Consider the following 27,678-nt stretch of genomic DNA (forward strand, 5'->3'; position numbering starts at 1 on the left):
CAAAACTCTAGAATTTTGTTATGTTTTGAAGAAATTTATATTTTTGCAAAATTTTTTATGTATATTTTCACAATGGGGTATTTACTTTTTAAATGATTTCTAACAAAATGGAGGACCCTTCTGTGCAAATAATAAAGATTCTTGTGTAACAAGAATAATTTGCTACCCCTCTGGGGCTCAGGAAGGTCAGAGTAGCTGGGTCAGGAAACTCCGGGATAGGGTTTGATGCAGGGAGTCAAGAAACAGCTGGAGCTGATTGGCCTCTCAGGGAGCCAGGCTGCTGCAGGTAAAAGGAAGAGGAAGTTAGCTTCTAGGATCTGACATTGACTAGCTAACAGTATGAAACTGATGGGCCACAAAGGGGCTTTTTCTAAGATGCTCATTCATTTGTTTAAGATCTGTCTGGAATTTCCTTATACATTTTCCATGAAGGAAGAAAAAATTGGAGACTTTATTAAATATCGTTTGGAACTTTTCCCAGATCTCTTCCCTGAAGGAAATAGAAGCTAAAAACTTGGTTTAAATCCTGAGGAGAAGGTTGTTGGAATTGTGCTACTATCCTCTGAAAGAAAAGAGGCACTAGATATTCTGTTTTTCCAGTTCTCACAGGGACGCAGCCTTTGTTTGTTCAATGTGGAGGCAAGGTAACTTTGGGGACTGTTTTATGGATGTCTTGCTCTACTTCTTTCACCATACTAATCGTGATAAGGAGAGGGCGGTGTGCCTCTGAATTTGATTATCCTTCAAGATGATCTACAACTAATCAGAACACTGGGGCTGGTGGGGCAATAGCCTACTTAGAGCCAGTTTTTTTGAGTTAGGACTTGGTTACCAGATGGGTGGTAACCAAGCACAGCCCACATGATGTGGGATCTTGATCTCCTGAGGGAGTGCCTTGAGGCTGACCACAAGGTTTCCCACAGTAGAGGGGACTGGAAGTTATCAAAAGACCAGGACTACTTAGAGCAGCGTCCGCTTTCCCTCACCAACCAGAACAGAAAGAGACCCCCGTGCTGGTGGAATATCATGCAGGACTGGGTACATTCCGGAGTGGTGAGGAAACTGAGGCAGGGAATGACATACAAATGTCCTGTATTTTGCATGGAGGTGTATCATTTTGCTTGTGCTATTGAAAAGAAAGTGTGATTGGCAGCGCTGTCAACTCTTGCAATACCTCCCTGATTCACAAGAGTTGGGCTGGGGTTGCAGCCAGCCTGGTGTTAACATCATAAGCTCCAGCTTGCCTGGGGGAAAAATACCCAGACTGCCTGAATCAGGCAGAGCTCACTTCCTCCTTTCCTCAGGAGCTGATGCCATTCTCAAAGGGGGGAGGGTGAGGATAAGGAAGAAGCTGAAAGAGCCCTGCAGCTCAGGGTGGTTCCCCCTTCCCCTGTGATCAATGGGGACAACTCCTCAGCTCCTCCCCTCTCTCCCTGCAGCACCTGGCCTGGGAAGGGGCAACAGGGGATGAAAATCCCTCAGAGCTGCCCCCAGTCTATAAAGCGAAAAAGGGGGACCTGCTGCAATCCCCCTTCCCAGGGAGAGAGCAGTGAAGAGCCCCCAAAGCTTCAGGAAGAGCAGAGGTGAGGCTGTGGGTGAAACACAATTGATAAGGGGTGGGGGACGGGAGTGAGAGTTCCTGCAGCAGGGGTGAAAATCACTTTAATAAATACGGGAGTATTGGCAATGCTAATTCTCTCTCTCTCTCTCTCTCTCTCTCTCTCTCTCACACACACACACACACACACACACACACACACACACACACACACACACACACACACACACTGAGCAATGGGAGGTCAAATATCAAAAGTCAGATTAAAATAAATAGAAAATTATCTCTCCCCCCCTTTAAAGCTCATTGAGCTGGGGGACAGACTCATGATTTTTGAGCCTTGGGGATTGGCAATACTGGATTGGTTTAAAAATCCCTCTGCAAAGTGTCTTATTGGCTTCATCAAGGGTTCCCAGAAGGGTTAAACTGTAAACCAGAGTGCCCACTGGGAGGGTGGAGCTGTGGGCAGGGTGAGCTTGCCTGTGGGAGTTCAGCAGTGGCCATCGGGCTGAGGCTACTTCCAAGAAGGGGTATCAAGTAGTCTAACCCCAGAGGGCTGTTGACTGGGGCTGTGACATTGACTAAAAGATTTAACAAAAAGCACCTGCTTTGTGCAGAAAATGTTGACTTTATGTCCTAGCCCAAAACCTAAAACATTTTGGTTTTCAGCTGAAAACTGAAAAACTCTTATTCAAAAAGCCTGCTGCGGTGCCTCCTTGGAGTTGTCGTGCAGTTGATGAGCCAGATGGGAGTCAGGATGGTTCCACAGGATGGACTTGCTGGGGGGGTTGGTTTGGGTTTGGGTATTCGTATCAGGTACAGTAACTCCTCACTTTACGTTGTAGTTATGTTCCTGAAAAATGCGACTTTAAGTGAAATGATGTTAAGCGAATCCAATTTCCCCATAAGAATTAATATAAACGGGGGAGGTTAGGTTCCAGGGGAAAAAATTTTTGCCAGACAAAAGGCGTTATATACATTTTAAACAAGCAGTTTAATACTGCAATCATCATTGCTGAGTATGAAGCTTGGTTGAGGTAGTGGAGTCAGAGAGTGGAAGAGGGTGTATTGTCCGTCTGCTCCTCTTGCTGAACTTTCTGAACTCGAAAAAACACATCTAGAGATTGTTGTTTTGATTTCCTTTTTTTTTTTTTCTTGGTAAATTTCTTTATAGCAAGTCATTAGATGACCAACTCCCCTAATTACTTTGGATCTGCGTTCCCTGTCAGGATTGCCATCACTCAACCCTCAGCCCGCCCACTCCACCCCTTCCCCCAAACCCCCACCCTTGACCCGCCTCTTGTCCCCCCCCTTTACTTTGCACGCTGCATCCTCGCTTCTCCCCACCCTCCCCCTGAACGTGGCAAGCCAGCTGATTACCACGGGCAGGGGAGGGAAGGGGGAGGCATGCCGAGTCCTCGCTCCTCCCACCTCCCTCCTGCCCAGGGCAATCAGCTGGCTTGCTGTGTTTAGGAGGGAGGGGGGAGGAATGAGGACTCGGGTCACAGGCTCCCCCACCCTCTCCCTGTCTCCTGCCCGGGGCAATCAGCTGGTTTGCGGTGTTCAGGAGGGAGGGGGAGCCTGAGCGGCGAGTCCTTGCTTCTCCCCAGTCCCTCCTGCCTCCTAAATGCCACAAGCCAGCTGACTGCCACAGGCAGGAGGTGGGGGGAGGAGGGGAAAGGTGCTGATCCGTGGGGTCTGCCAGCAGGCAGGAGGCACTGTGGGGGGGAGGGAGGCTGTCAGTTGTGGAGAAAGCAGGTAGCCAAACAACGTAATAGTGGAGCATTGCACAACTTTAAATGACCATGTTCCCTAATTGATCGGGGATGACTTTAAGTGAGGAATTACTGTAATTAAAGACTGTTTCATAGCCACAAAGGTGCAAAATTAAGGTTTCAGAGGCAACTTTAAGTTGAGCATTTCCTAGCTTCTGAATGTTTGACTTTGCCACCTGAATGTCCCTTTAATATTGCCTTTTAGTATAACAAATGATTTCACCAATTCTACTTTCTGCTGTAACTGTACACATCAAAACTTGCAGTTTTTTGGTCTACTTACAGGTTTTTTGATCTAGTAGAGAACAAAACTGTAATTCACGGGAGCTTGCTCCAAGGAACTTCCATAAAGATTATAGTGTACTTTATGCCAGAACTGCCCAAACAACAATCTGCAAGCCAGCTCCCACACACAGTCTTGTTAAATGGGGTCTGTGAGTTGGACAGAATGCAAAGGGCTCTCACCCACTGCATATTTGCAGCACTGCTAGTAGCTTTACAGGTCCTGGGAGGAGTACTAAATGCTTCTCTTTATTAGTGCAAATAAATGAATTAAGTCAGTCTAATGTTAATCCATGCATTTTGTTGCAATGCCTCTGTTACATGCATTTTTAACCATCATTTTCTGAATTCCCTACAGTTTGTGGGGTCTCTGCCACTGACTTTCACGGAAAGATGAAAAGGGAACACACCTCGTCTCTTCCCATTATCTGAAAATGTGAGAAAAGGAATAATGTCTTCAAAGTCAAATCAAAATAACTCAGGCCAGGTAATGAGAAACACTTATTATTTGCAGATGTATCAGGCTTTGGGCTAGAGCATGGATAATGGCTGAGGAGCTGTCCTGGAGATGCTCAAAAGAAGATTGGCTAAAACAAGGGGCATTATGTCTTGCATTAAAATCTGAGGGTTGTTCAGATGCTTCCATCTATAACAACTGCATTGCTACTGGCTTTGTTGCTCAGCAAAGACTGGGCACTTTGTCGCTGCAAGGCTGGAGGAAGATCCATTGCCTGAGCCATTTAAAGTTGGGCTGGATAAACCACTAATAATATACTGTCAGCACTCTGCACACATAGATTAGATGCCTAATAATAAATATCAAGCAGTGGCACGGTGCACTTAATTCATGTCGAGTAGTTAATTGTTGCCTTCCAAAGAATTACCATGGCAGAGTGAAACTTCACTGTAAATATAGTGAAGCTTTTTTTTTTATAGGCCCCATCTAGCTATCTTGGAAAGAATCCCATTGACGGGAATGAATATTTGGTCAAGACCAATAAGTAAGATGAAATTCCATTGAAATGTACCAATTTCACTCCTTTCTAGGCCAAATCCTGGAGCCTTTTATAAAGATTTTTCTCTAGCTGAGGTCCCTGGCAGTTGCCTAATGACTGGAGAATTTGGGTCTAGGATTGTAACGAGTTCCAATCTCCATGAATATCTGGCCAATGACTTTTTAACTGATGTGTAACTTCCATCATTAGTGACCGTCTCCCAGTTCATACCTGCCTTTTTTACTACTGTCTCTGCGACTGCAAGAGACAATACCAAATCAAAACCTTGACTAGTAATTTTCATTTTCCTTCAAAGTTGCCTGGCAATAGTGCACATGAATGTGATAATGGTAACAAATATTGTGGGGTGGCTCTTGTACAGAGCGAAACATGGAGAAACAGTTTGGCTTGGCTAAATGCCTAAGACCCGTAGGACTTAGAATGACAAATGCTCCTTAGATACAGTATACTAAGTGCTTGTTGATCATGATGTAGTGGCTTATTTCCTCTATTTTTTTTTTCCTAGCCTCCTTTCTGGACTTTTGACTTTCATGCCTCTGGTAATAAGCATACCCCTGGAAGGATGGTTTGGGGATTATGATGTGGGACTGGAATACAGGTGATCTGGGTTAAATTTCCTGCTCTACCACAAACTTTCTGTATATTCTTGGGCAAATCACTTTAATCTCTGTCTCTGTTTCTCATCTGTAGAGCAGAGATGGCACTTCACTTTAATCTCTGTCTCTGTTTCTCATCTGTAGAGCAGAGATGGCACTTCCATTCTCCCACCCTGTATTTGTCTTGCAATTCCTGCCCTGAAGAACTTATCTTCTATAATGTGTACAGATGGGGCTCAGTGACAGGGCACTATTAGGAGCACCCTGGTCACGGAGGTTGCTGCAGCACTGGGAAGAGTGCAGGCTTAATTGAAGCCAATTAATTGATTTCTGTTGGGGATTACTAACACTGGGGTGATAATTGCTGGACAAATCGGGCAATGGGCTCAGTAACTGAAAGGCTATCAGTGGGAGGAACAGGAAGAGGAAGCTTGACCCTTTCTGTCACTTCTAACCCTATGACTCTAAGTTCAGAGGGTAAGTTTGGGCTGAGGAGTGATGGCTGCATGGAAGCTTTCTCCTACTGTAAGCCTGGCGTACACTGTTATACTTTGTAAGGAAATAATAAATACATAAGTGATGAAAGAGTTACAACTTAGTGTATGGTTGAGATTGTGAGACCACACAAACCAGGCAGGCAGTGTGGTACACAGGGTAGCCACTGAGCTGCCCTGTGATAGGAGTTGCAGTTGTGATATGGGGCCTATGTGCTGCTATAATACAAAACAATGCTCCAGCTATGTGACAAAATTCAGATACCATGTAGATAAGACACCCAAGTCACACCACATCACTCTCCTGTGTAAACCTTTGTAAACTCAAATCTTGTGGGTTTATGTGCAAAAAAAAAAAAGAGGTAGGGGGACTTTATGTGCAATTGATTTTTAATGTAGTGTAAAATAGCACAAAGACAAATCAAGCATCCATTATCACAGGTAAGGCGTTGCATTTATTGGCACATACGTGGTTATTATTTGCTGTAGGGAAATATTTCTTATTTGAATATGAATGAGAAAAGAGAATTTCAGGGCTGGACTGCCATCTGAGTCAAGTTCAGACTTAGCACACAGCTGCAGAAAGTGGGGTAGGGGGAAATGTGACCCTTCTCTACCATTTTTCTATTTCTGATACTGGGCTGGCCAGGGCCCCAAACAGTCCCTATGCTGATTTAATGCATCCTAATCACTGTCCTAAATTAGAATGGCTGCAGTAACAACTGTGACATAGGGACCAGGATCAGTGGAGCACTAGTCACTTTTCCTTTCTCTAACCCCACCATGTCTTCTAGGAATACATATACCGTGGAATAAAGGACCTTCAGCACAGCTGCAGCTGGCCTGAGACAGCTGACTTGGGCTCAGGCTGTAGGGCTAAAATTTGCTGTGTAGACATTCAGGCTCAGGGACTCTTCCCCCATCATGGGGTCCCAGAGCTTGGGCTCTAGCCCAAGCCTAATAATCTACACTAGTTTTAGAGTTCTGCGAACCTCAGTCAGCTGATCTGGGCCAGACTCAATTTTTTAATTGTTGTGTAGACATACCCTATGTGGACGAGGGAGGGGGAAGGTGACATAGGGCCAGATACCTACCAACAGGAGTCCTTGGCTACACTTTCAGAGCAACTGTGTGCCTGCTTTGCTATGGAGTGTTCTTAGTTGGGATCAAGAATCTGGCCGACAATGTTTAAGACCTAGTTAATGGATGCCACATGAGCTGCAATTGGGTAGTATGTGGATTGGTTAAAAGTATAGTAACAGAGTAAGACTCCATTATAACTACGCTGATCAGAAGCATGAAGGTGCTATGCCAAGTACTTCTTGAATTTGAGCTCAGTCTGAACTGCTGACCTATGTTAGCAAAAGGGATTCTGCTTAGTGGGAGTGTCCTGTGCCCCTGAAATGGACCCTAATTCTCTCCTCTCTATGGAAAGGATCTAAAGAGCCATCACCAAAATTATTAGCTTGTTATCTCAAAGGATTATAAAAACACTAAGAAAATAAACCTGTCCTAGTATTTCATGGTAGAAGAATATAACAATCTGTCTGTGCTTGCTGAGGTAGAAAATTGCCTTGATTTTAAGGAGAGCAGAGTTTTCCCAGGAAAAGTATGGTATTGGTGGGATTGTGCTGTATAAAGAAAAGGAAAGGATGGTCAGCCATAAACAGATCACCAGATGGATAGGATCGGTTAACAACAACACTTCCTGTAGCAACTGCTGCCAAAGTGCCTTCCTCATTAACTTCCACATAGGCCTTGTGGACAACCTTTGACAGAAACAGCCGTCGTGAGGGAGCCATCCCAGAGAGATCAGCTTTTGATTGCTCAAAGACATCAATCATCCCCATCTCTTGTAAAGGTAAGTTGAGATCAAAGGTGTCTTCAAGTTTGAACCGGGGCAAATACACCTCCACTTCTCTCTCTCTCATACTTTCCAAGGAAGTCCAGTGTGTTAATTTCTCATAAGTCATTGCCCTTTCAACCTATAGGGTCCAAAAGAGAGATCACGATAAATGACAAAGGAACTGAGAAGTTCTGAACACTTCAGATCTTTATCTACGTTTAATTCAGATAAAAAGGAGAGCCAACTTTCGGGCTACTTCACAGATATTCAGTGGTATAATGTCCTTTACCTGTTCCAGACCTGTGATGTCATTGGGTAGAAGTATGATCATATTCAGTGCTTTTCCAGCATATGGGATCATAAGAATCTGAGCATTCATCTCCTGTATGTGGGCAATTTTAAATCTGCCTTTCTGATACATCATCTGCACAGATTTGCTCTCATTCTATTTAAAAGAAAATGATACATAAATACAACTGACAGTGCCCTCCTGCATTTGAACAAAAGACAATGTGAAGTGCTCACAGGAACACTGATTGCAGATAGGATAAATATTTTATAAGTCATTTATATTCGTAAATGGAAAAACTATCAATCAAGGCATAGCAGAGTATTGCTCAAGCTAGTGTTTAAAATGGGATGATCATTTGACAAACAGAAGGTGCTGAAAACTGAACAAAATGAGGGAATGTAGTAGATTAATACCGGGGGCTTCCACACTGAAAGATCTGGGGCCTGATGGGATATCAAACACTGCTGTAAATCAGGATAGCCTCAACTGAAGTCAGTCCTGTTCTGGTGCGATAATCAACTCTCAAAAAATCAGGCAGCTGAGTTCCAGTGCAAAGGCCAAATTCCGCTTTCAGAGCATTGATGTAAATCCAGAGTAACTCTATTGACGTCAGTGGAATCACTCCAGATTTAAAGTAGTGTAATGGAGACAAGAAGTTGGACCTAACATAGATCATGGACAAGTGGTCTGGCAATGTTAACTGAGGGTAAAATGTTCAAAAGCTGCGAAGTGGCTTAGGCTCCTAAGTCCCATTTTCAAGCATTATTAAGGCACTTAGGAGCCTACGTATCATGGAAAGCCAGTGGGGCTGTTGAACTGATATCAAGGGCCAAAAGAGAGAGATGTTTATCAACTCTTTCACTGTCCAACAGTGATACATCATTTTCTGCAGGTGCCTTGGATTTACTCTGTTCCTTGACAATCACCCAAAAACATTCCTTCTAAAGTTGAAAGTTTATTAATTAAACACAAGAAGGAATGAGACATTAAAACAAGCATTTACAGTGAAACTGGAATTGAGTGATTATGCAAAACAAACTTAATTAAAACCTATTCAAGTTTGTTTCCTTTTGCTGGAGGCGAAATATCAGTCTCCCATGTTTCAGCAACCGTTCTTTGATGAAAAAGGAAGGGTTACTTTTACTCTCCGTCCCGCTGTGTGAAGGTTATTGACTTCTCTTGTTTTTAACAAACACATGAGGTGGAGGAGAAACAGGATGCAAATGGTGTGGGAAACACAGGCTCTTTCTTTCTTTCTTTCTTTCTTTCTTTCCAGGAGGGTGCTCCACCCTCACTCTGCCCTGAGCCCCTGCCCCACACCGTCCCTTCCCCCAAGCACCCACCCTTGGTCCACCTCTTCCCACCCCAGCTCCACGCCATCCCTCCAGCGTCTCCTGCCTGACGCCAAACAGCTGATTAGCGGTTGGCTGGTGGGTGCTGAGCCCCCACTATTTTGTTTCCATGGAAGTCAGTTAAAACTGGTGTAAGTGGGAGGAGAATCAGGTCTACTGGAGTTATGCTGGTATAAAACCAGCATAAGTGTGATCAGTACTCAAATAACAAGATCAAGGAAAATACACACACCCCAATTCGTTCAGTTCACCTTCCTGCTATCTTTCAAACATTATATGTCATTGGAAATACTTGGCTTGAATAAAACACAGGAAAGGTGAAAATCATTGCTAACCAGTCATTTAAGGAACATCTCTATGGCACTGTTAGGTAAAGGAGAATTGTAATGTTGCTGAAAGCCATAGAATAGAAGCTTTTTGGAAGGGAGACTTCCCCCTTCCCCCTCCCCCCTCATTCTGCCTGTGACACAGCTTCTTCAGAGGCTCCACACAGGAAGAGCTGTGGAATGACTTTGGTTGGAAAAAATGCTGATGTCTGACAAGCCATAAAAGTGTAGCTTCCCTGTTTTTATGAACCGTGCAACCAAACCATAGTTTGTCTCCTAGAATCCTGAGCACTTCAACACAGAAAGCTCCCCCATTTGTTTGTACCTTGCCCCTGTACAAAGACAGAGCTTAATAACAGGTATCATAACATTCAAAAGCGGTAGGAGAACACCTCAACCTCTCTGGCCACTCAGTAAAAGATTTAAGGGTGGCAATTTTGCAACAGAAAAGCTTCAAAAACAGACTCCAACAAGAAACTGCTGAGCTTGAATTAATATGCGAACTTGATACCATTAATTTGGGTTTGAATAGAGACTGGGAGTGGCTGGGTCATTACACATATTGAATCTATTTCCCACACCTTCTTGTCAACGGTCTAAATAGGCCATCTTGATTATCACTACAAAAGTTTTTTTTCCTCCTGCTGATAATAGCTCATCTTAACTAATTAGCCTCACAGTTTGTATGGTAACTTCCAACTTATATATATACACACACACACTTACTATATGTTCCATTCTATGCATCTAATGAAGTGGACTGTAGCTCACGAAAGCTTATGCTCAAATAAATTTGTTAGTCTCTAAGGTGCCACAAGTACTCCTGTTTTTTTAGCTTAATAACAATTATTCATTATTCCTCTTCCCCCTGCGAGAAGAAGATATGGCTTTAAATGCTAACCTGCTCTGAAGTTCATTGCTATGCAAATAGAGTTGCTCAATTTAACAAATGGGATTTCAATACCTTGCTGACTTTTGTTTCCCAAAATTTGTTGGTAATTCACTTGCACAATTTCTCCCCATCTCTGTGGGCTTCTGTATGATGTAGCAGTGCAGCAACCAATACCCATGTCCGGATTACAATCATATCTAGGTTTTCTGGTAGTCATTCATTCATATCATTCATCTTCTAGAAGTTACCATCTTTAATGGCAGGTTTCAGAGTAGCAGCTGTGTTAGTCTGTATTCGTAAAAAGAAAAGGAGTACCTGTGGCACCTTAGAGACTAACAAATTTATTTGAGCATAAGCTTTCGTGAGCTACAGCATCCGATGAAGTGAGCTGTAGCTCACGAAAGCTTATGCTCAAATAAATTAGTCTCTACGGTGCCACAAGTCCTCCTTTTCATCTTTAATGGGCGCCTCATCCTCTTTTATATCTTTGTTTAGGTTGTTGTTCAAGTCTTATTTTAGGTGTAACCAATTTGCTCAGAGAAAAATCTTTAAGGTGACACCCTCTTTTACTGTTCAATAAAATTCCCCTCCCTGCTAATTTGTATTCAAATAAAAAGGTGTAGCTGAGATTTGTATGTGATATGGTGCTCACAAATGCATTGACTCTTCTCAGCTATAGAACAGACTCTTTTTCCATATTCTGAAGAAAATAGTAAACGCTTTGGATATAAATGAACCCATTAGATATTGTAGCAACGCCATCTTGCTAGTCTCTTAACCCTGCAAAGGGGTGGGTGGGAATATAGGTTGCTGACCTTTTTTTGTTTTGTTTTTTAATGCGTAAAGAAGATTTAAACAGGACTCTCAACAAAAATCTGCATGTTTTATTACTGTAGAAATTCAGGTCTCATCTTATCTATTTTGTTTTTCCTCTAGCTGAGGTCCCTGGAAGTTTCCTAATGACTGGAGAATTTGGATCTAGGATTGTAATGGGTTCCAATCTACATGAATATCTGGCCAATGACTTGTTAACTGATGTGTAACTTCCATCATTCGTGACCTTCTCTCAGTTCATACCTCTTTTGAACAGGCACCTGAGGCCTCTAAGACCTCAGCTAACAGGGAAAGCCAGCTTTGACATTCCCTGAAATCCCTATGGCAAACAAAGAAAAAAAGTTACATTTTTTTTTAAAAAGGGCTTTTTTTGGACATGATAAAAAAGCAAACACAAACCTGTGTTGGTTGTTGTTTTTGCTTTGCAGTTTGCCTTTCAATGTGAAGTATAATGGGCATTTTGTTGTGATTTTATTTTTAAATTCCCAAAACTTATGTTTTTTGTTGAAGTACAATGAACACTTAATAAAATCTGACACAATTGCCTTAAGATTGTGAGAAATCTGAACTTCAGACTTTCTTGTTTCTCTGCCAGTTGTGTGTGACATCACTAGTACCATAAACCAATTCATGGCTAAACCCTGACCTTCCTTCCCTAAGGTTTCTGGCACTTATCTGGTGTTACTAGCACCTGCAGGACTAGGCTTAAAATTCTGAAGTCGAAGCTCAAATTTTCTGCATGTGCTCAACTTCACTCACGAGTCAACGGACCTATGCTGAAATTACTTACATGTGTAAGTCTTTCCAGGATCATGGCCTACAGGAAGTGATGGTGTAGTTAAAAATAAATAAATCTGTATCCTGGTGTTTAGACCATGTTCCAAGTATGTAGCGTACTAAGCAGTTAACATTGCTACAGTTTTGCTCTTGTTTTCTTCATTCACTTTGAGATCACTGGCCTCTACTGAAAAACATCTTTCATGCAGTAGAAGAGTCGGGTTATGCCTAATATATACCCTCATTTTGCTTGTAAGGTTGATGGGATGCCAATGTCTATAGGTCCATATCTAAGTTGTGCTCTGCAGTGACATTGCTGAAGGTGTCTAAGACAAAACAAAGCTAAAACTATAGAATTCTGCTACAGTACCTGGTTTATCCTAAAGTCTCTTGGCATTGTGTGTTTTTCTTCAAACTTGTATTCCCAAGTTGCTTTGAAGTAGATTGCATTCACTAGCACCAGCACAGCGGTTGAGTCAATAACACCAGGAACAAAGAGTTCCCTGATTTTACCTTAAAAACAGTCAGAGAAAAACAAGCTAAATGTAAATTATTATTTGAGGCAGACAGATCTAGCTGAATTTTCATTTATCAATATTTATTTATTTGCAAGGTTAATTTAACATGGGGAAAATCTAGTTCTTGGCTCTGCAAATTAAATCTTTCCGTTTATCCACCGAGCGGGGATGAAATAGCCAGCTGCATTGTAAACTTCTCTATGCACTGCTACTAATATGACTCAGCCCTGATTTAGAAGGATTAAGTAGATAATTCACAAAACCCATTTAATTCAATGAGGGTACAGACATTCACCCCTGTGCATGGGGCCAGGACCATTTCAGTTGCATTTTTTTAGTCAAATATGGACAGAATGGCTCTGGAGATTGGTAATAATCTGTGTAGTTTTTTTACTTCCATTCTGAGGACTGAAGCTGGAGTTCATTGATGCACAGCCCTTGGGCTGCTTCTCTGCACAAGCATGCATTTCCAGCCTTGTGAGGCTGCTTTTAAAAGGTGAACCTCAGGTTCTGATACTAGGAACCTGACTGAAAACAACAACTCTTTCCACATGGGTCACTGGACAGTCATTAGGTGATAACTTCTTATTCAAAACTGACTTGTTTACAGAGACAAAGACAAATCTCTGACTTAGAGAAAAAGCTCCACTGCTCAAAACCAACCCTCTGGGCCATTCTGTCCACCTTCAGATTGAAATTTCAAAGTTTGATTATCTTTGGCTAGGTGAGACTGCAGCCGAGGTAAAGGGAATGTGCCATATGCCAGCGTGCAAGAGATCATTACTCATGTTTGGGTTCTTAATGGAGATGGTAACAGAAAATGTAAGTTACTCATGATGTGACCCTCCCTGGCAGTTAGGACATCATCCACGCCCTGAGCATTCCTCTGTAGGCTCTGCTTTCCACATGATCAGTCTCTCGATCTGTCTTCTCCCATTCCCTGGCTTTGCTGCACCTCACAGCTAGACCCACAGCTTCTGTTACCCCCATTTGTCGCCCCAGCACTGTGGACCTGTATTCTTGCCATCAACCAGGATATGAAAGCAATGTTATAAAAATGAAAATGTGATAGCAAATTCATATTTTTAATGTTAAAATATTTTAGACGAGTACTCACACACACACACACACAGGTGGAAAACCTTTTGCTTTCAAATCCTGATTCTTCTTTTGTTGAAACGGTGAGAAAAGCCAATGACAATCGGACCTATGCTTTCTTACCTTGTGTCTTGCTTTCAACCCAGGAATTTATCGTCTGTCTGGTTGCTTCCGTAGCACTTTCAAAATCAACTGTTTGCAGCATTGCTCCATATAATTCCTCAGTGCATTCTAAATATTGCTGTTCAGTAAAATAAAGATCATTAATGAATGTTAGAATCCATAAATCAGATCCTCCATATGAAACTGGGTGACTCAAACCAATTAGAAAAAAGCCCTGCTCTTTTACAATTTGTTCAGGACTGAAGTTGATAGGGAAACTAAAGTACTAGAAGTTTATTCACTGAGCATCTGGACAGAGCTAATTGCCTTATAGTACAATCATGAACTGGACCCTTATTACATTGGTGATTTTTCATGGAGAATTGCTTATCTACAATAAGTGTAAAAATAAGGATTAGATCAGACATAGAAAGTTACTGTTGTTATTATTTATGTTGAGCATCTGGTGCATTCAGCCCACTAACACGTAGTTGAACAAAAAGGGAAAAGTCTCCTGACCATAAAGGAAGATTTCCCAAGGCCACAAAGAGGAATTAGGCAGCCAACTCCGACCAAAACATCTTTTCTTTTTTTTTTTTAATTAACAAAAGTTTTGGATTCTTTTTCTTTGCCTTCCGGTTTCTAAGCCTCTAGGGTATACTTGGGTCATGTTTTCAAGCTTTCCTGAGGACTAGAAGCTTGCTTAAAACAACAAAAACACAAAGTTGAGATTTTCACCCAATCATAAGTCCAGGAGTTAGGGCTTTAAGGAAAACACCAAATATTGTGAAAAGTATGCTAAAAATAACAAGAGTTGGCATCCCTGAATCTCTGGTATAAAGGTGAGCTTTGATTCAATTCTCACATGTAACAAACACAGGTAACTTACCTGGTGAAAATGATATCCTTTTTGTGCAAACAGACTGTTGGCCAGGCTCAATACATAGCTCTTGTTGAGATTTTTCAGTTGGGAAAGGAGTGTCTGGAACTCTGTGTGGATTCCTCCAGCCAAGTCACATCGGGAAGGAGACGGCTTCAGACGAAGTAGAAATAAAGACGCTTCATTTTCTCTTTGTTAAAGTTGTATAAAAGTTAAATACCGGGACTGATCGTTCCATTACACAGGGTGTTTGAGTATCTCTCTCAGTGGGAGCTAGCAATGGATATAAACAGCAGCACAACCACGGTAGGGCAGCTAGTGGCAACAAGTACAAGCCTGCCGGAAACTGGTGGGCATGCACACGGCATGGCTCAGCAGCGCCTCCACTGCCCCGACCCATACTACGGTGGCTCTACTGCTATTTATACTCACCCTAGCTCCCCTGGGAGCCAGCATGAGTAAGTGTACAAAAAGCAGGGGAATTGCTCCCCTGGCTCTTAGTAGAGAGAGAGAGAAAGAGTGTGTGTGTGTGTGCGCGCACACTGATTTCTCCAGGACTGGGCCCTTAATCAATCAATCACGACCTCCCGGTCAAGGATTTCCTAGTATACTACAGCGGCCTCCTGCCTGTGATCATGACTCCTCTAACGGCTGTCACTGGCCATTATACAGCCTGCAGCTCCCCTTACAGCTATGAAAATGCTATCTATCTTGGTCAGAAGAGGTACCTTTGGGAAGTGAGGAAGTTCATGATATTGCCCTTCATTGAGATATTCGGGCTCAGCTTCTGTCGTCCCACTTTCCAAGACAGGCCCAGTTCCAAGGTTTGCACTTCCTGCAGCTCTGTTCAAATGAAGAACCTGTGATTGAAATTGTAACATTACGGCAGCTGTAAGCAGCATAAATACATCCACAGAAAGGCTTTTTCTTATCTTAAGACATTTGTTACACTAGATACCAGCTGAGCAGGAAACAGTTTTCCTGTCCTGACAAAATATTTGAGATTTTGAGAAGTTTTCCAGTCCCAAATTGGGATAAAATGTCTAAATCTAAAATTTTTGAACCCACAAGCAAAAAAAAAAAAAAAAATCATTTTGGGTCAATCAAAACATCTTGTTCTGATGATTTTGAAACACTTCAAGTTCTACTTTACATATTTTAACTATAAGTAGATTGTTTCTAAATTAGTCATTTTGAACAGGAAAACAAAATTTTCATTTTGAAAATGTTCAAGGTGTGAATCTCAATTTGAGATTGACACTTGAATTCAGAAAGAAGAAGAGGTATTAGCCCCTTTCTGGGGAAGATTAGAACTCCATCCCTGTTTTAACATAAGCGTATTCAGTATAGCTGTCAAGGCCGTTGGGTGGGTGAAAAGGGAGCAAGCTCCACCTTGAGAAAGTGTTCATGCAGCAGTCAGGTTCTGCACATGGTAACCTAAGAATACCAATCATAGAAATGTAGGGCTGGAAGGGACCTCAAGAGGTCATCTAGTCCAGTGTTTCTCAACAGCCTATCCATGGACTGGCGCCAGGTCCTGAAATCTTCCTGACACACTTTAAGAAGGCAGCAAGCTGGTATCAAAAAGGTTGAGAAACACTGATCTTTTCCAGCCTCCTGCAATAAGACTGGTCCAAGGAAACCAAGACCATCCAACAGGTGTTTGCCTTGTCTGCTCTTGTACCTCCAGTGGTGGAGATCCCACAACCTCCTTTGGAAGTCTATTCCAGAGCTTAACTATCCTGATAGATAGAACGTTTGTCCAATATCTAATTTAAATCTCCCTTGCTTCAGATTAAGCCCATTACTTTTTGTCCTACCTTCAGTGGACAGGGAGAACAATTGATCACCATACCCTTATAACAACCCTTACCATATTTGAAGACTATTATCAGGTCCCCCTTCAGGCTTTTCTCAAGACTCAATATGCCCAGTGTTTTTAACCTTTCCTCATAGGTCAGGTTTTCTACACCTTTTTATTATTTGTCACTCTCCTCTGGACTTTCTCTAATTTGTTCACATCTTTATCATATACTGCACGTTCTCTTGACTTCAGTGGGATTTGTGGCTGCTCAGCAATTTATGTACATAAATATGGATTTAAGAACCTACTTTTGGCACCTAGATTGAAAAATTGTGCTAGACTTTGATTGGTAAAGATAATTAAAGGGTCCATATCATAGAGTTTCTAGAATCCAAGCCTTTTTACTTCTCCTGAATTAGGATGTTGCTAGGTACTTCTGAATATGTCCGAATGGTTTTCCTACCTTTATCGTTCTCAATATCTTCTTCTAAATAAAGAGATTAAATAGCTGGGTCAAATCTGAGCTGATGGAACCTGTCCTGAATGGTGCGCTAGCAATTTAAAACAGCTGAGGAGGCAGCCCATTGTTCTTAATCCATAGTCTAATTTTTAAGTAGTCCAGCATTTCATAGTTTTATTCTGAATTTTTCTTCAAATCTAAGATGAAGACTAAGAAGTGGTTCACACACTAAAAGCCTGATTCTGATCTCACATCAGTTTTACAGCAATGTAAATCCACTGACTATAGTGCAGCTGCTACAAATTAATACTGGTGTAAGAGTAGAATCAAGTCCTCTCCCATTTGTTGTTTGAGAGGATGACCATCATTTCAAGGAAATAAAGGGGACTGATATGAAAATACAGGACAACATTTAGTTTTGTTTTTTTAAAGGACAGCCCCACGCAACATAGATGCTACAATCTTTGTAAATGCACTCTAAAGCCACTTATTGGTAGGTAGCTTAAACAAAAGGACATCCTTTAAAGGGCTGGTTGAAACTTTTCCTTTAAAAAAAAAAAAAGGAAAATTGGGGTCTCAGTCGAACAAAATTTTGTGGAAAGTGTCTGCTTTCTTCAAAAAGGTGATTACTGTTGATGTCAGCAAACCAAAAACACCTAAAGTAAAATTTTTCAATCTTTCAGAAGTTTTTGACCAAATGTTTTTGGTTTTTCAGCAGCTTTTGGCCAAAACATTTTGGTTTTCGGATGAAAAGGCAAACGTTTTTGACAGAGGAAAAAAATCCTGATTTCTGACCAACTCTTACAACTTTGCTAGTGGACAGGAAGTTTGAAGGGCTTTCTGAGAGGATGAGTCCTACGCAGTGGCAAACTAAACTCTGTCTTTTCTGACTTTCTGATGAGCAGTGAAAAACTTAAGGGCCTGATTTTCAGAGAAGTAGACCTTCTGTAGGTTCTTTTGACTTTAAAAGGAGCTGTTGGGCTCAGCACTTCAGAAAATTAGACCCCAAAATGTCAACATTGAGCAGCTGAGCTAACACCTCACTAAAATGAACAGGACAGTTCACACCTTTCAGAACAATTGCTCCAGGCTTTCTGCAGACATCTCTGCACTGGTTATATTTCCAGTTTTAAGGATATCTTGACAAACATAACTACTAGAAACATTATTTTTAAAATGGAGCCCAAGATGGTGGCAAGGGAATGGTGGCAGACTGCCATGTCACCATGTGACTTAAGCCCTGCCTCTACGCCGCTGAATCCTAATCATATCATTAGTCAGACACTACAAGCAGGTGATAGAAATCATGATGCAGCAATTTTGAAAACAGTGTTTCTTTTCTTAATTCTGCATTATCCCCGGAAAATGCACTTTTTTATAAATTCTCACATAATTTGTCTTTACTTTTAATGTTTGCCTTAACAGAAAAAAGCATGTAAAATATAAAAGCACGTACACGTGTTTTGTTGACACTTACCGTTTGCATCTGATTAGCAGTGTTACCTCTGGCACCCAAAAGGACCATGACCAGGCCAGTAGAGATACTCATAGGGGAGAAGAAGATATTTTTGTTTGCAGCATTTTTGTTCAGTTCATTGTAAAGATCAAGGCCCATTTCAGTAATTGCTTGAGAAATGGAGCCCATTGTGAAGTCACAGATGGCTAGGAACAAAAAAGAAGAGAACCAAATCTGAATAATTTATTTTGCTCAACTTTGTGAGACTAAAGCCTGAGTTCAGCTGAAATTACTATATCTGATTGCTAACCAACAGAAGCTTAGGTGCTCCTGAGCCAAGGAGGCTACTACTGATCATCATGAACCATCTTGTATAGCCATGAGCCATCTTCTTTCCAGTCTTCTCCACTTTCCAAGGTACAGCTCCTGACTGTGCCCAGCTTAGCAGCAAGAATGCAGCTGGGCCTGGGCAATGATACTAGATCCAGCACTGAACATGCTCTGATTTCCTAATGTAGGACTGGATTCTTCTCTGCCTTACTGAATGGTCTGCAATGCCGTTGTAGCCGTGTCAGTCTCAGGATATTAGAGAGACAAGGTGGGTGGGATAATATCTTTTATTGGACCCCCTTCTGTCGGTGAGAGGACCTGAAGAAGAGCTCTGTGTCAGCTCCAGAGCTTGTCTCTCTCAACAACAGAAGTTAGTCCAATAAAAGATATTTCCTCCCTGTTACCAGATGTGCCCTTTACTTTGGGGTATGCTCATTTATTAGGGTTACTCTTCTGGGGCGGGAGGGTTCTGTAATTTTATTAATGGACTATTTATGTCACTTGTGTGTTCATATGGAGCTCTACTCCTTCCTTCTGCAAGTCCCCTCCCAATGGAGCTATCCTGCAGGACCTAGGTTCCCCAGGACTGGGTCCCTCCAGCCCTAGAACCAGATGAACACACACACACACACACACACACACACACACTAACAGAGCAAGACTGAGTGGACCAGGTCAATCAGCACTCTTAAGCTGACCCCCTTCTATGTCCCTGTACTCAATAGGCTGGGCCAAGCAGCACTTTCAGCTGTCCCCCCTTATATGCCACAGGTTTACCATGTCCCTATCTCCAGTTTCATGTCACAATTGTACTGGTAGTAACCCACTTGATGAGCAAACCCCACAGTATTTTTGGGCGCTACAGGGATCTTTAGCTTAGGTAAAAGAAGCGTTGCTGCAGAGTAAATGGGGGAAGCTAAAAACACAAAAGAGTAAAGTTAAGAGAGAGGGAGAGAAGCAACCAGCTTAACCATAAAAGTTATTTATTGAATAATAGTGATAACCACACAAGAAAAGCCTAAACCAGCATAACATACATTATTAAATGTCAATACCTGAGGTAGAAAGGAAAACAGAGAGAGAGAAAGAAAAGGATCTCACTGTTCCCTGAAGCATGAACTGGTCGGGGTTCCCAGGTGATGGTGGTAGCTCAGGGTCCTGAGGGCGGGAGACAGGCAGAGCCCCCAGCACGATCAGTCAGGAGAAGATGGAGTCCCAGTGGAACTGATGCAGAGTTTGCATCCATGCATCAGAACACTGACTGGAGGGTGAGTAGGGATTTTTGTAGAGGAAATACAATGGTTCAAGGGAGAACACTAGATTTGTCTATAGGTAAACTGATGACTCAAGAGTTTTCTTTAGGCTAGACAATAGGAGCTGATCACTGTTGGCTATGGGTGGTGTTTTCTTCCAGGGAGCTCACAATGCAACTAGGCTGCTTTAGTATTTTGGATATCAATCAAGGATTTATTACTAGAATTGGTCTGATAACTGCTGAGCTGGGTGTGTGCAGGCATAGGTTCATTAACATCTGGAGCAGAGATCCACAGGATGCAGTGCGTCCCTGCTTTTCTGATCCCAGAGTTCAGTGCAGGTCTCTGTTCTCCATTCTTTATGCAAATAGAGTTGTCTCCCTGTCCCATCTTTCATGCAGATGAGGCTAGGGGAGTTATCTCTGTTTTCCATTCTGTATGCTAATGGAGATGTCTTAATCTTGTCACCCTTGTCAGGAGGGGTCTGGGTGTGTTTCCCAAAGCCCTTCACTGCTCACTGCAAGCCTTTTCTCTGGTCGGTTTTGGTTCAAGCAGAGACTGGTGTGTGGTGGGGTGTCTTTTATGTGTCAGACAGGCTAGATACTGCGCCCTGGTTCCCCAAAAACACAGAGCTGACTGGTATCATCCCCCACCTTGTCTTACTGAATGATAGCTAAGCAAGTAAGAACTTTGAAAAAGTCATAGCTAAAATTGGTTGCTTTGCTCTTTCATGATGGGCAGGTCATGTTTTTGAGAATAGATCACTATTAGACTACTCTGGACTAGTTAAAACAGCACTAGGAGAGAATAACGTAATTACAAACTACATATAACCTACCTCTCCCTTATAACTATGAATAGTTAGTTACAAGGTAAGGGAAAATAAATAGGTCTGTTACTATCTCTAGCAATCACAATTATAAGCTAAGTAGCCATGCAATTGATTTACAAAGATCACTACATCTATTACAGGATGAAACACTCAATGGAAAAAATATGAACTATAACTTGGTCCTTAATGAAAACTGTACGATATACAGAATGTGAATAGCTTGCAGGGTCCCTCATTCTAGTGTGTCCTCCTCTAATCTGTCTAACTAAATGATCAGGACATGGCCTTCAGGAAGGATTGTTCACCTGATCTGCACCATGGAAAAAGTGAACTTATTTCAGATACCAGCTCAGTTGAGCGAGAGCCAGGGAAGGAGACAGATGTCTCTTGCTTGCTGTAGGCCACTGGTCCTGAGACTGAGCTGAGTAGCGCCCAGCCCTCAGAAGAGACTGAGGCTGGAGAGGACTGCTGAGATTGTCAGCGGCCGACTACCCCAACTATCCCTGGCCACCGCAAACCCCCCCTGGATTATGATAGGAAGTAGCCCAGTGCTCGAGTCAGTGTGTTTTGGTGGGATCCCTGCTGACCCAATGGTGGAGCCCTCTGCCACTGTCAGGGCCCTTGGCTGGGACCCAGTGGAGTAGAGTGGGCCCTTACCCCCTGCTGCCAACCCCACCCCACCCTCTCCCCATCTTAGGCTGAATGGCCTATTTGCTGCTTTGCCCTGCCTGAGGGCCAGAGCCCCCCTAGGGTGTTGGCTGCTCTGCCCTGCCTGAGGACTGTGCCCAAGCCCCATAGATCACAGCCCTTATTTGCTAATTCCCCCTGCAACTGGGTTGGCCTCCCTTTGAGCCAGTGGGGGAGGGACAACCACTAACCCACTACAGGCAGAAGGGGTTTTCAAAGACTCACAACCATTAAATTAATAGCCCACTTTAATTGAATTGTCTTGTTAGAATTGTTAAGGCAACGCCCATCTTTTCATGTATTTTGTATATATATCTTCCTACTGTATTTTCCACTCCATGCTTCTGATGAAGTGGGTTGTAGCCCACGAAAGCTTATGCCCAAATAAATTTGTTAGTCTCTAAGGTGCCACAAGTGGGAAGGATAGCTCAGTGGTTTGAGCATTGGCCTGCTAAACCCAGGGTTGTGAGTTCAATCCTTGAGGGGGCCATTTAGGGATCGGGGCAAAAAGTGGGGATTGGTCCTGCTTTGAGCAGGGGGTTGGATTAGATGACCTCCTGAGGTTCCTTCCAACCCTGATATTCTATGATTCTAAGTACCCCTTGTTGTCTTAATCATTAAATTGTGTGCATCATCTATATAATCATGAGTTACATCAGTGAGTTGTACTGTAACTGAGGACAGAACTGGGCCCCAAGAACCCGAAATAAGAAAAATGCAAATGTTTCCAAAAATATCTCAAAATGGAATTATAAAATAAGCTCAAAAGGAACACTCAAAACAGGGCAGTGGTGAGACACCTTTCTGAGAAAGCGAATCAAATCTCTCTTGTTAATATGGCATCTTAGCAATTAGCCATAACTGAATAATATAAGTTTTAAACTCATTACAATGCAGTAACTAAAAAGAATGGATTTAAACACCAGTCTCCAAGATTCAATTTACATTTTTGAAACAGTCCATAAAACAATATACAAAAATAAAATTACAGAAGTTAGGAATAAACAGATCCATTTAGGCCATTTAGCATATCCTTCGCACAATTTTTATTTTGGCTGCTGATCAGGCAAATAGAGCAACTGCCCATATAACAGAAACATTATTGCTGTACAACTAATATTCCAATTTTCGAGTCCATGATGCAAAAGGCTTCTGAGCCAAGATTGCGAAGGAACATTTAGTTATCAAACTGCAATAAAAGTTGCAAAATAATAGGCAACACGGCAAATCTTTGACCTGGCCACATCATCTGCACGCCCAGGTTGGTTACAAATTTTGGGAGGAAAATACTGTTTCCCCTCAAAACCATCAAAACCTCATTGATATAAAAAGTAAAAATAAAAGGGGGCCAGTAGACAGCCTTGTTGCCAATTGTAATGGGAATGGGATCAGTTAATGTCCTGACCCTGGCCACCATCTGACCTTGAGGGGGGGCTCAAAAGATAAAGTAACCTAAAATCTATCCCAGCCTTCCTTAGTTTCTCCCAAAGATGACCTCTGTCCACAGAATCAAAAGGAGACTTAAAATCAGCAGTCACATCAAACTCTCCACTTAAGGCAACAATATTTATAAATCAGATGTGTGAGCATGAAATAATTATCTGTGGTTGAGCAGCCATGCCTAAAGCTGGCTTGTTCTTGTACAGAAGATCAAAGCTCTCAGCACAGTCCTCTAACCTCCCCTAAAAATAGCTGGTCTACATTTTAAAGACCAAATTTAAAAGGCTGATTGGCCAGTAATTCCCAGGATTATTTATATCCCCTGTTTTTTATAAAGAAGGGGGAAAAATGCCAGCAGAGCAACTTATAGGTTATAGGAAGAATCAGGCAATATTTTAAATTATTGAAATATAGAATGGATTCAAGATGACTAAGTTTGTTCCCCTCTGCCCCACATAAGTTAGTGTTCAAGTTTTGAGAAACAACCGTGTTCAGTCAGTGTATCGGTTATAAATTTATGAAAAGATTAAGCAGGCAGTTATGAAACAAATATAAGTTTAAGTGACATTATACCGCTAGTGACGTGAACTTATAGTTCTCCTGACTGAATGGGTTTAGTGTGTGGGTGTTGGCGGCCTGTGATATACAGGAAGCCACACTAGCTGATCTAATAGTCCCTTCTGGTGTTACACTCTGTGACAATCCAGATGTGATAGAGTGTCTCTGGATGTCGTCATGACCAACAGTAGTTCTTCTCCCTCTTTTTTAGATTCAATGGAACAACAGGATGGAGTCTGGGCTCTGTCTCCCACAGTATTCTTGCCAGCAAGTTAAAGAATTATGGGCTGAATGAATGGACTATATGGTGGATAGAAAGCTGGCTAGATTGTCGGGCTCAATGGGTAGTGATCAATGGCTCCATGTCTAGTTGGCAGCCAGTATCAAGTGGAGTGCCCCAAGGGTCGGTCCTCGGGCCAGTTTTGTTCAATATCTTCATTAATGATCTGGAGGATGGTGTGGATTGCACCCTCAGCAAGTTTGCAGATGATACTAAACTGGGAGGAGAGGTAGATATGCTGGATGGTAGGGATAGGATACAGAGGGACCTAGACAAATTAGAGGATTGGGCCAAAAGAAATCTGATGAGGTTCAACAAGGACAAGTGCAGAGTCCTGCACTTAGGACGGAAGAATCCCATGCACTGCTACAGACTAGGGACCAAATGGCTAGGCAGCAGTTCTGCAGAAAAGGACCTAGGGGTTACAGTGGACAAGAAGCTGGATATGAGTCAACAGTGTACCCCCATTGCCAAGAAGGCCAATAGCATTTTGGGCTGTAGAAGTAGGGGCATTGCTAGCAGATCGAGGGACGTGATCGTTCCCCTCTATTCGACATTGGTGAGGCCTCATATGGAGTACTGTGTCCAGTTTTGGGCCCCACACTACAAGAAGGATGTGAAAATATTGGAAACTGTCCAGTGGAAGGCAACAAAAATGATTAGGGGACTGTAACACATGACTTATGAGGAGAGGCTGAGGTAATTGGGATTGTTTAGTCTGCGGAAGAGAAGAATGAGGCGGATTAGATAGCTGCTTTCAACTAAATGAAAGGGGTTTCCGAAGAGGATGGATCTAGACTGTTCTCAGCGGTAGCAGATGACAGAACGAGAAGTAATGGTCTCAAGTTGCAGTGGGGGAGGTTTAGGTTGGATATTAGGAAAATCTTTTTCACTAGGAGGGTGGTGAAGCACTGGAATGCATTACCTAGGGAGGTGGTGGAATCTCCTTCCTTTGAAGTTTTTAAGGTCAGCTTGCCAGAACCCGTAACTACCATCACAAGAGTTCGCCATACCCCCTCCAAGTAGCTGCGCAGACTGTTGGGGAGGGGGACTTACAGGCTGCCACTCACCTATCCGATGCGATGTACCCAAGTCCCAGCACAAAGATGTTATAGAGCTTATTCCTTCACTCTCCCACTTCCCTGGTCCTTCTCGCATGAACAGAGAGCAGCAATACCCGAAGTCCGAAGGTGCAAACAATTCGATGTTTATTGGGGTGAACTTCCAGCAAGCTTAAATACAAGTTCCTTTTTCCTTATTTTTGAATCCCAACTTACTTCCTGTTTGCCCCTAATTTATATAGTGATATTCTTAGCTATACCTTAACCAATCATTCTACTGAAATTTAACTAACCAATCCTAACATATTGTAACATGATTAGCTAACCAATTATATCCCAACACCTTAATTAGTTTACACCCAGCAAAATTAATTATACAGCAGACAGAAACAATCACAGAACCAGACAGAGACCATGCCAATAAACAATAGCAAAGTGGGAACTATAATGACAAAACAATACAGAAGTGAGGATTTCACAACGACATCTATAAAGACATAAGGGTTTCCCAGCTGTGTCTATTGATAAGTGAGTTCTTACCAGACAGAAAACTATCAACCTAAATTTCCTTTTACATCTTCTAGGCACTTCCCTTTCTCTGGAGGTAACAGGCATTATCAGGACAGGATTGTATTCCTAACAGCCCAACAGCACCTTTGTCAAGGTTCCTCCCCCACTCTGAACTCTAGGGTACAGATGTGGGGACCTGCATGAAAACCTCCTAAGCTTACTTTTACCAGCTTCGGTTAAAACTTCCCCAAGGTACAAATTAATTTTACCCTTTGCCCTTGGATTTCCACTGCCACCACCAAACTTTATCTGGGTTCCTGAAAAAAGGGAGTTTGGACCCATCTTTCCCCCCAAAATCCTCCCAACCTTGCACCCCACTTCCTGGGGAAGGTTTGGTAAAAATCCTCACCAATTTGCATAGGTGACCACAGACCCAAACCCTGGGATCTTAGAACAACGAAAAAGCATTCAGTTTCCTTACAAAAAGACTTTTAATAGAAGTAAAGGAATCACCTCTGTAAAATCAGGATGGTAGATACCTTACAGGGTAATTAGATTCAAACATAGAGAATCCCTCTAGGCAAAACCTTAAGTTACAAAAAAGACACACAGACAGGAATATTCATTCTATTCAGCACAGCTATTTTCTCAGCCATTTAAAGAAATCATAATCTAACACATACCTAGCTAGATTACTTACTAAGTTCTAAGACTCCATTCCTGTTCTGTCCCCGGCAAAAGCATCATACAGACAGACACAAACCCTTTGTTTTTCTCCCTCCTCCCAGCTTTTGAAAGTATCTTGTCTCCTCATTCGTCATTTTGGTCAGGTGCCAGCGAGGTTACCTTTAGTTTCTTAACCCTTTACAGGTGAGAGGATTTTTCCTCTGGCCAGGGGGGATTTTAAAAGGGTTTACCCTTCCCCTTATATTTATGACAACCTTCTTTCAATGTGACTAGTTTGGAATGTGAGGACGTGACCGGTAGCTTCCCAGTTTATGGCTGCCTCTGTTGCTTAGCCAAAGGCCTTAGCCTAAGAACAGGGCCTCAGACTGTCACAGTAAGAGAAGGACCTTACACTGGGAGACAGTGATTTTGATTCTTTCTTTTATACCTCTGATTAGCCAAGTGATAAGAATACACCTAAATTCTTAAAGTACAGGCCTTTGCAGACAGGCCTGAATATCTATATCCTAACACTGTGCTTAAGTCAGGAAACTTGGATTCTCATCCCAGCTGTACCATTACCTTTATGAGTGGCCTTGGGCAAGACACTTAACCTCTGTCCCTCAATTTCCCCATTTGTAAAATGAAATAATGAGGATCATTCTCTTTGGTAAAGCCATTGGCAATGCTCCACTAATTAGTAGCTAATGCCTTGGGAGTGCATCCCTTCCATTACTTTCTGACTCTATTTGTTCCTGCATGAAGAACTTTTATATCTGTGTATTTACCTACATCTATCCTGAGCTCTGTGTGCTTTTTACCAAACATTAAAGCATAATCCAAATATCAAAGCCAACATCGGATACTTCCAGAGCCAACATTAACCTCCCAACCAATACTGAAAAACTAAAGATACTCAACTCTCCCACCTTTCATCTCTAGTTCTCCAAAAGCCAAAGAGAGGGAATAGGATTTGCATTGTGCCATGCAAATCAACAGATTTGGGTTATTTTAGCCAAGGGCCTCCACTAATTACAACTTCAACAGTATCACATGCAGTTATATACATATGTCACAACAGATTTTATCACACAACATACACGTCTAAGAATTTTGAACTTATCTCCTCCATGTTCAGATTTTTCATGGTGCTTTTGTTGCCTAGTTCTTCAAAAGATGAACAATCTAAAAGATCATACTGTCCGTCCCCTCTGAAACACTGTTTATTTTGCAAACCTACAGAATTCCTTAATTTTAAAAGTTTGCTTTTAAAACAGCCTTCCTCACCAATCACAGTTCATAGTTACAAAACAAAATTGTTTTAAAATTGTTTACCTTCTTGTCTGCTTCTTGTCTGCTGAGTAAGTGAGCTCCAAGCAGCTTTCTGTGGCTGCTAGAATATAAAAGTCTCTGCCACTCCCACTGCATAATGGTCTACCCACTCTCTGCAGTGGTGGTGAAATCATTATAATTTAGTCATGTCAAAGGCCCATCATCTTGTAGTTTCTTGCAGCATTTTGGAGGAACAGAGTGTCCAACTATCTGCAATTAGAGCTTTATTTTGACTATTTTGCCTGGCAAGTCTAACAGTCTATATCTGTTGCCAAAATCTCCTGATCACAAAGCCAAGATACTCTTCACATGGAAACTCAGGATCCAGACCTGCAACGAGCTCGGTGAAGGTGGATCCCTCGGGGCACCCC

The 27,678-nt window shown here is 42.2% G+C and overlaps 1 protein-coding gene across 1 annotated transcript; it reads right to left on the bottom strand.

Annotated features, from left to right (window-relative positions):
* Positions 1-6,149: 6,149 nt before the first annotated feature.
* LOC140905962 (serpin B11) lies at positions 6,150-27,327 on the bottom strand. The gene is made up of 8 exons (XM_073329458.1): positions 27,311-27,327; positions 18,380-18,564; positions 15,367-15,498; positions 14,648-14,791; positions 13,780-13,897; positions 12,411-12,553; positions 7,857-8,012; positions 6,150-7,706 (listed from the first exon to the last, which is right to left on the bottom strand). Exons 2-8 carry the CDS (start codon positions 18,545-18,547, stop codon positions 7,302-7,304), a joined length of 1,266 nt encoding a protein of 421 aa, XP_073185559.1. The 5' UTR covers positions 18,548-18,564; positions 27,311-27,327; the 3' UTR covers positions 6,150-7,301.
* Between the last annotated feature and the right edge of the window lie 351 nt (positions 27,328-27,678).

The sequence above is a fragment of the Lepidochelys kempii genome, chromosome 2 (genome assembly GCF_965140285.1).
Source record: "Lepidochelys kempii isolate rLepKem1 chromosome 2, rLepKem1.hap1, whole genome shotgun sequence".
Taxonomy (NCBI): Eukaryota; Metazoa; Chordata; order Testudines; family Cheloniidae; genus Lepidochelys; species Lepidochelys kempii.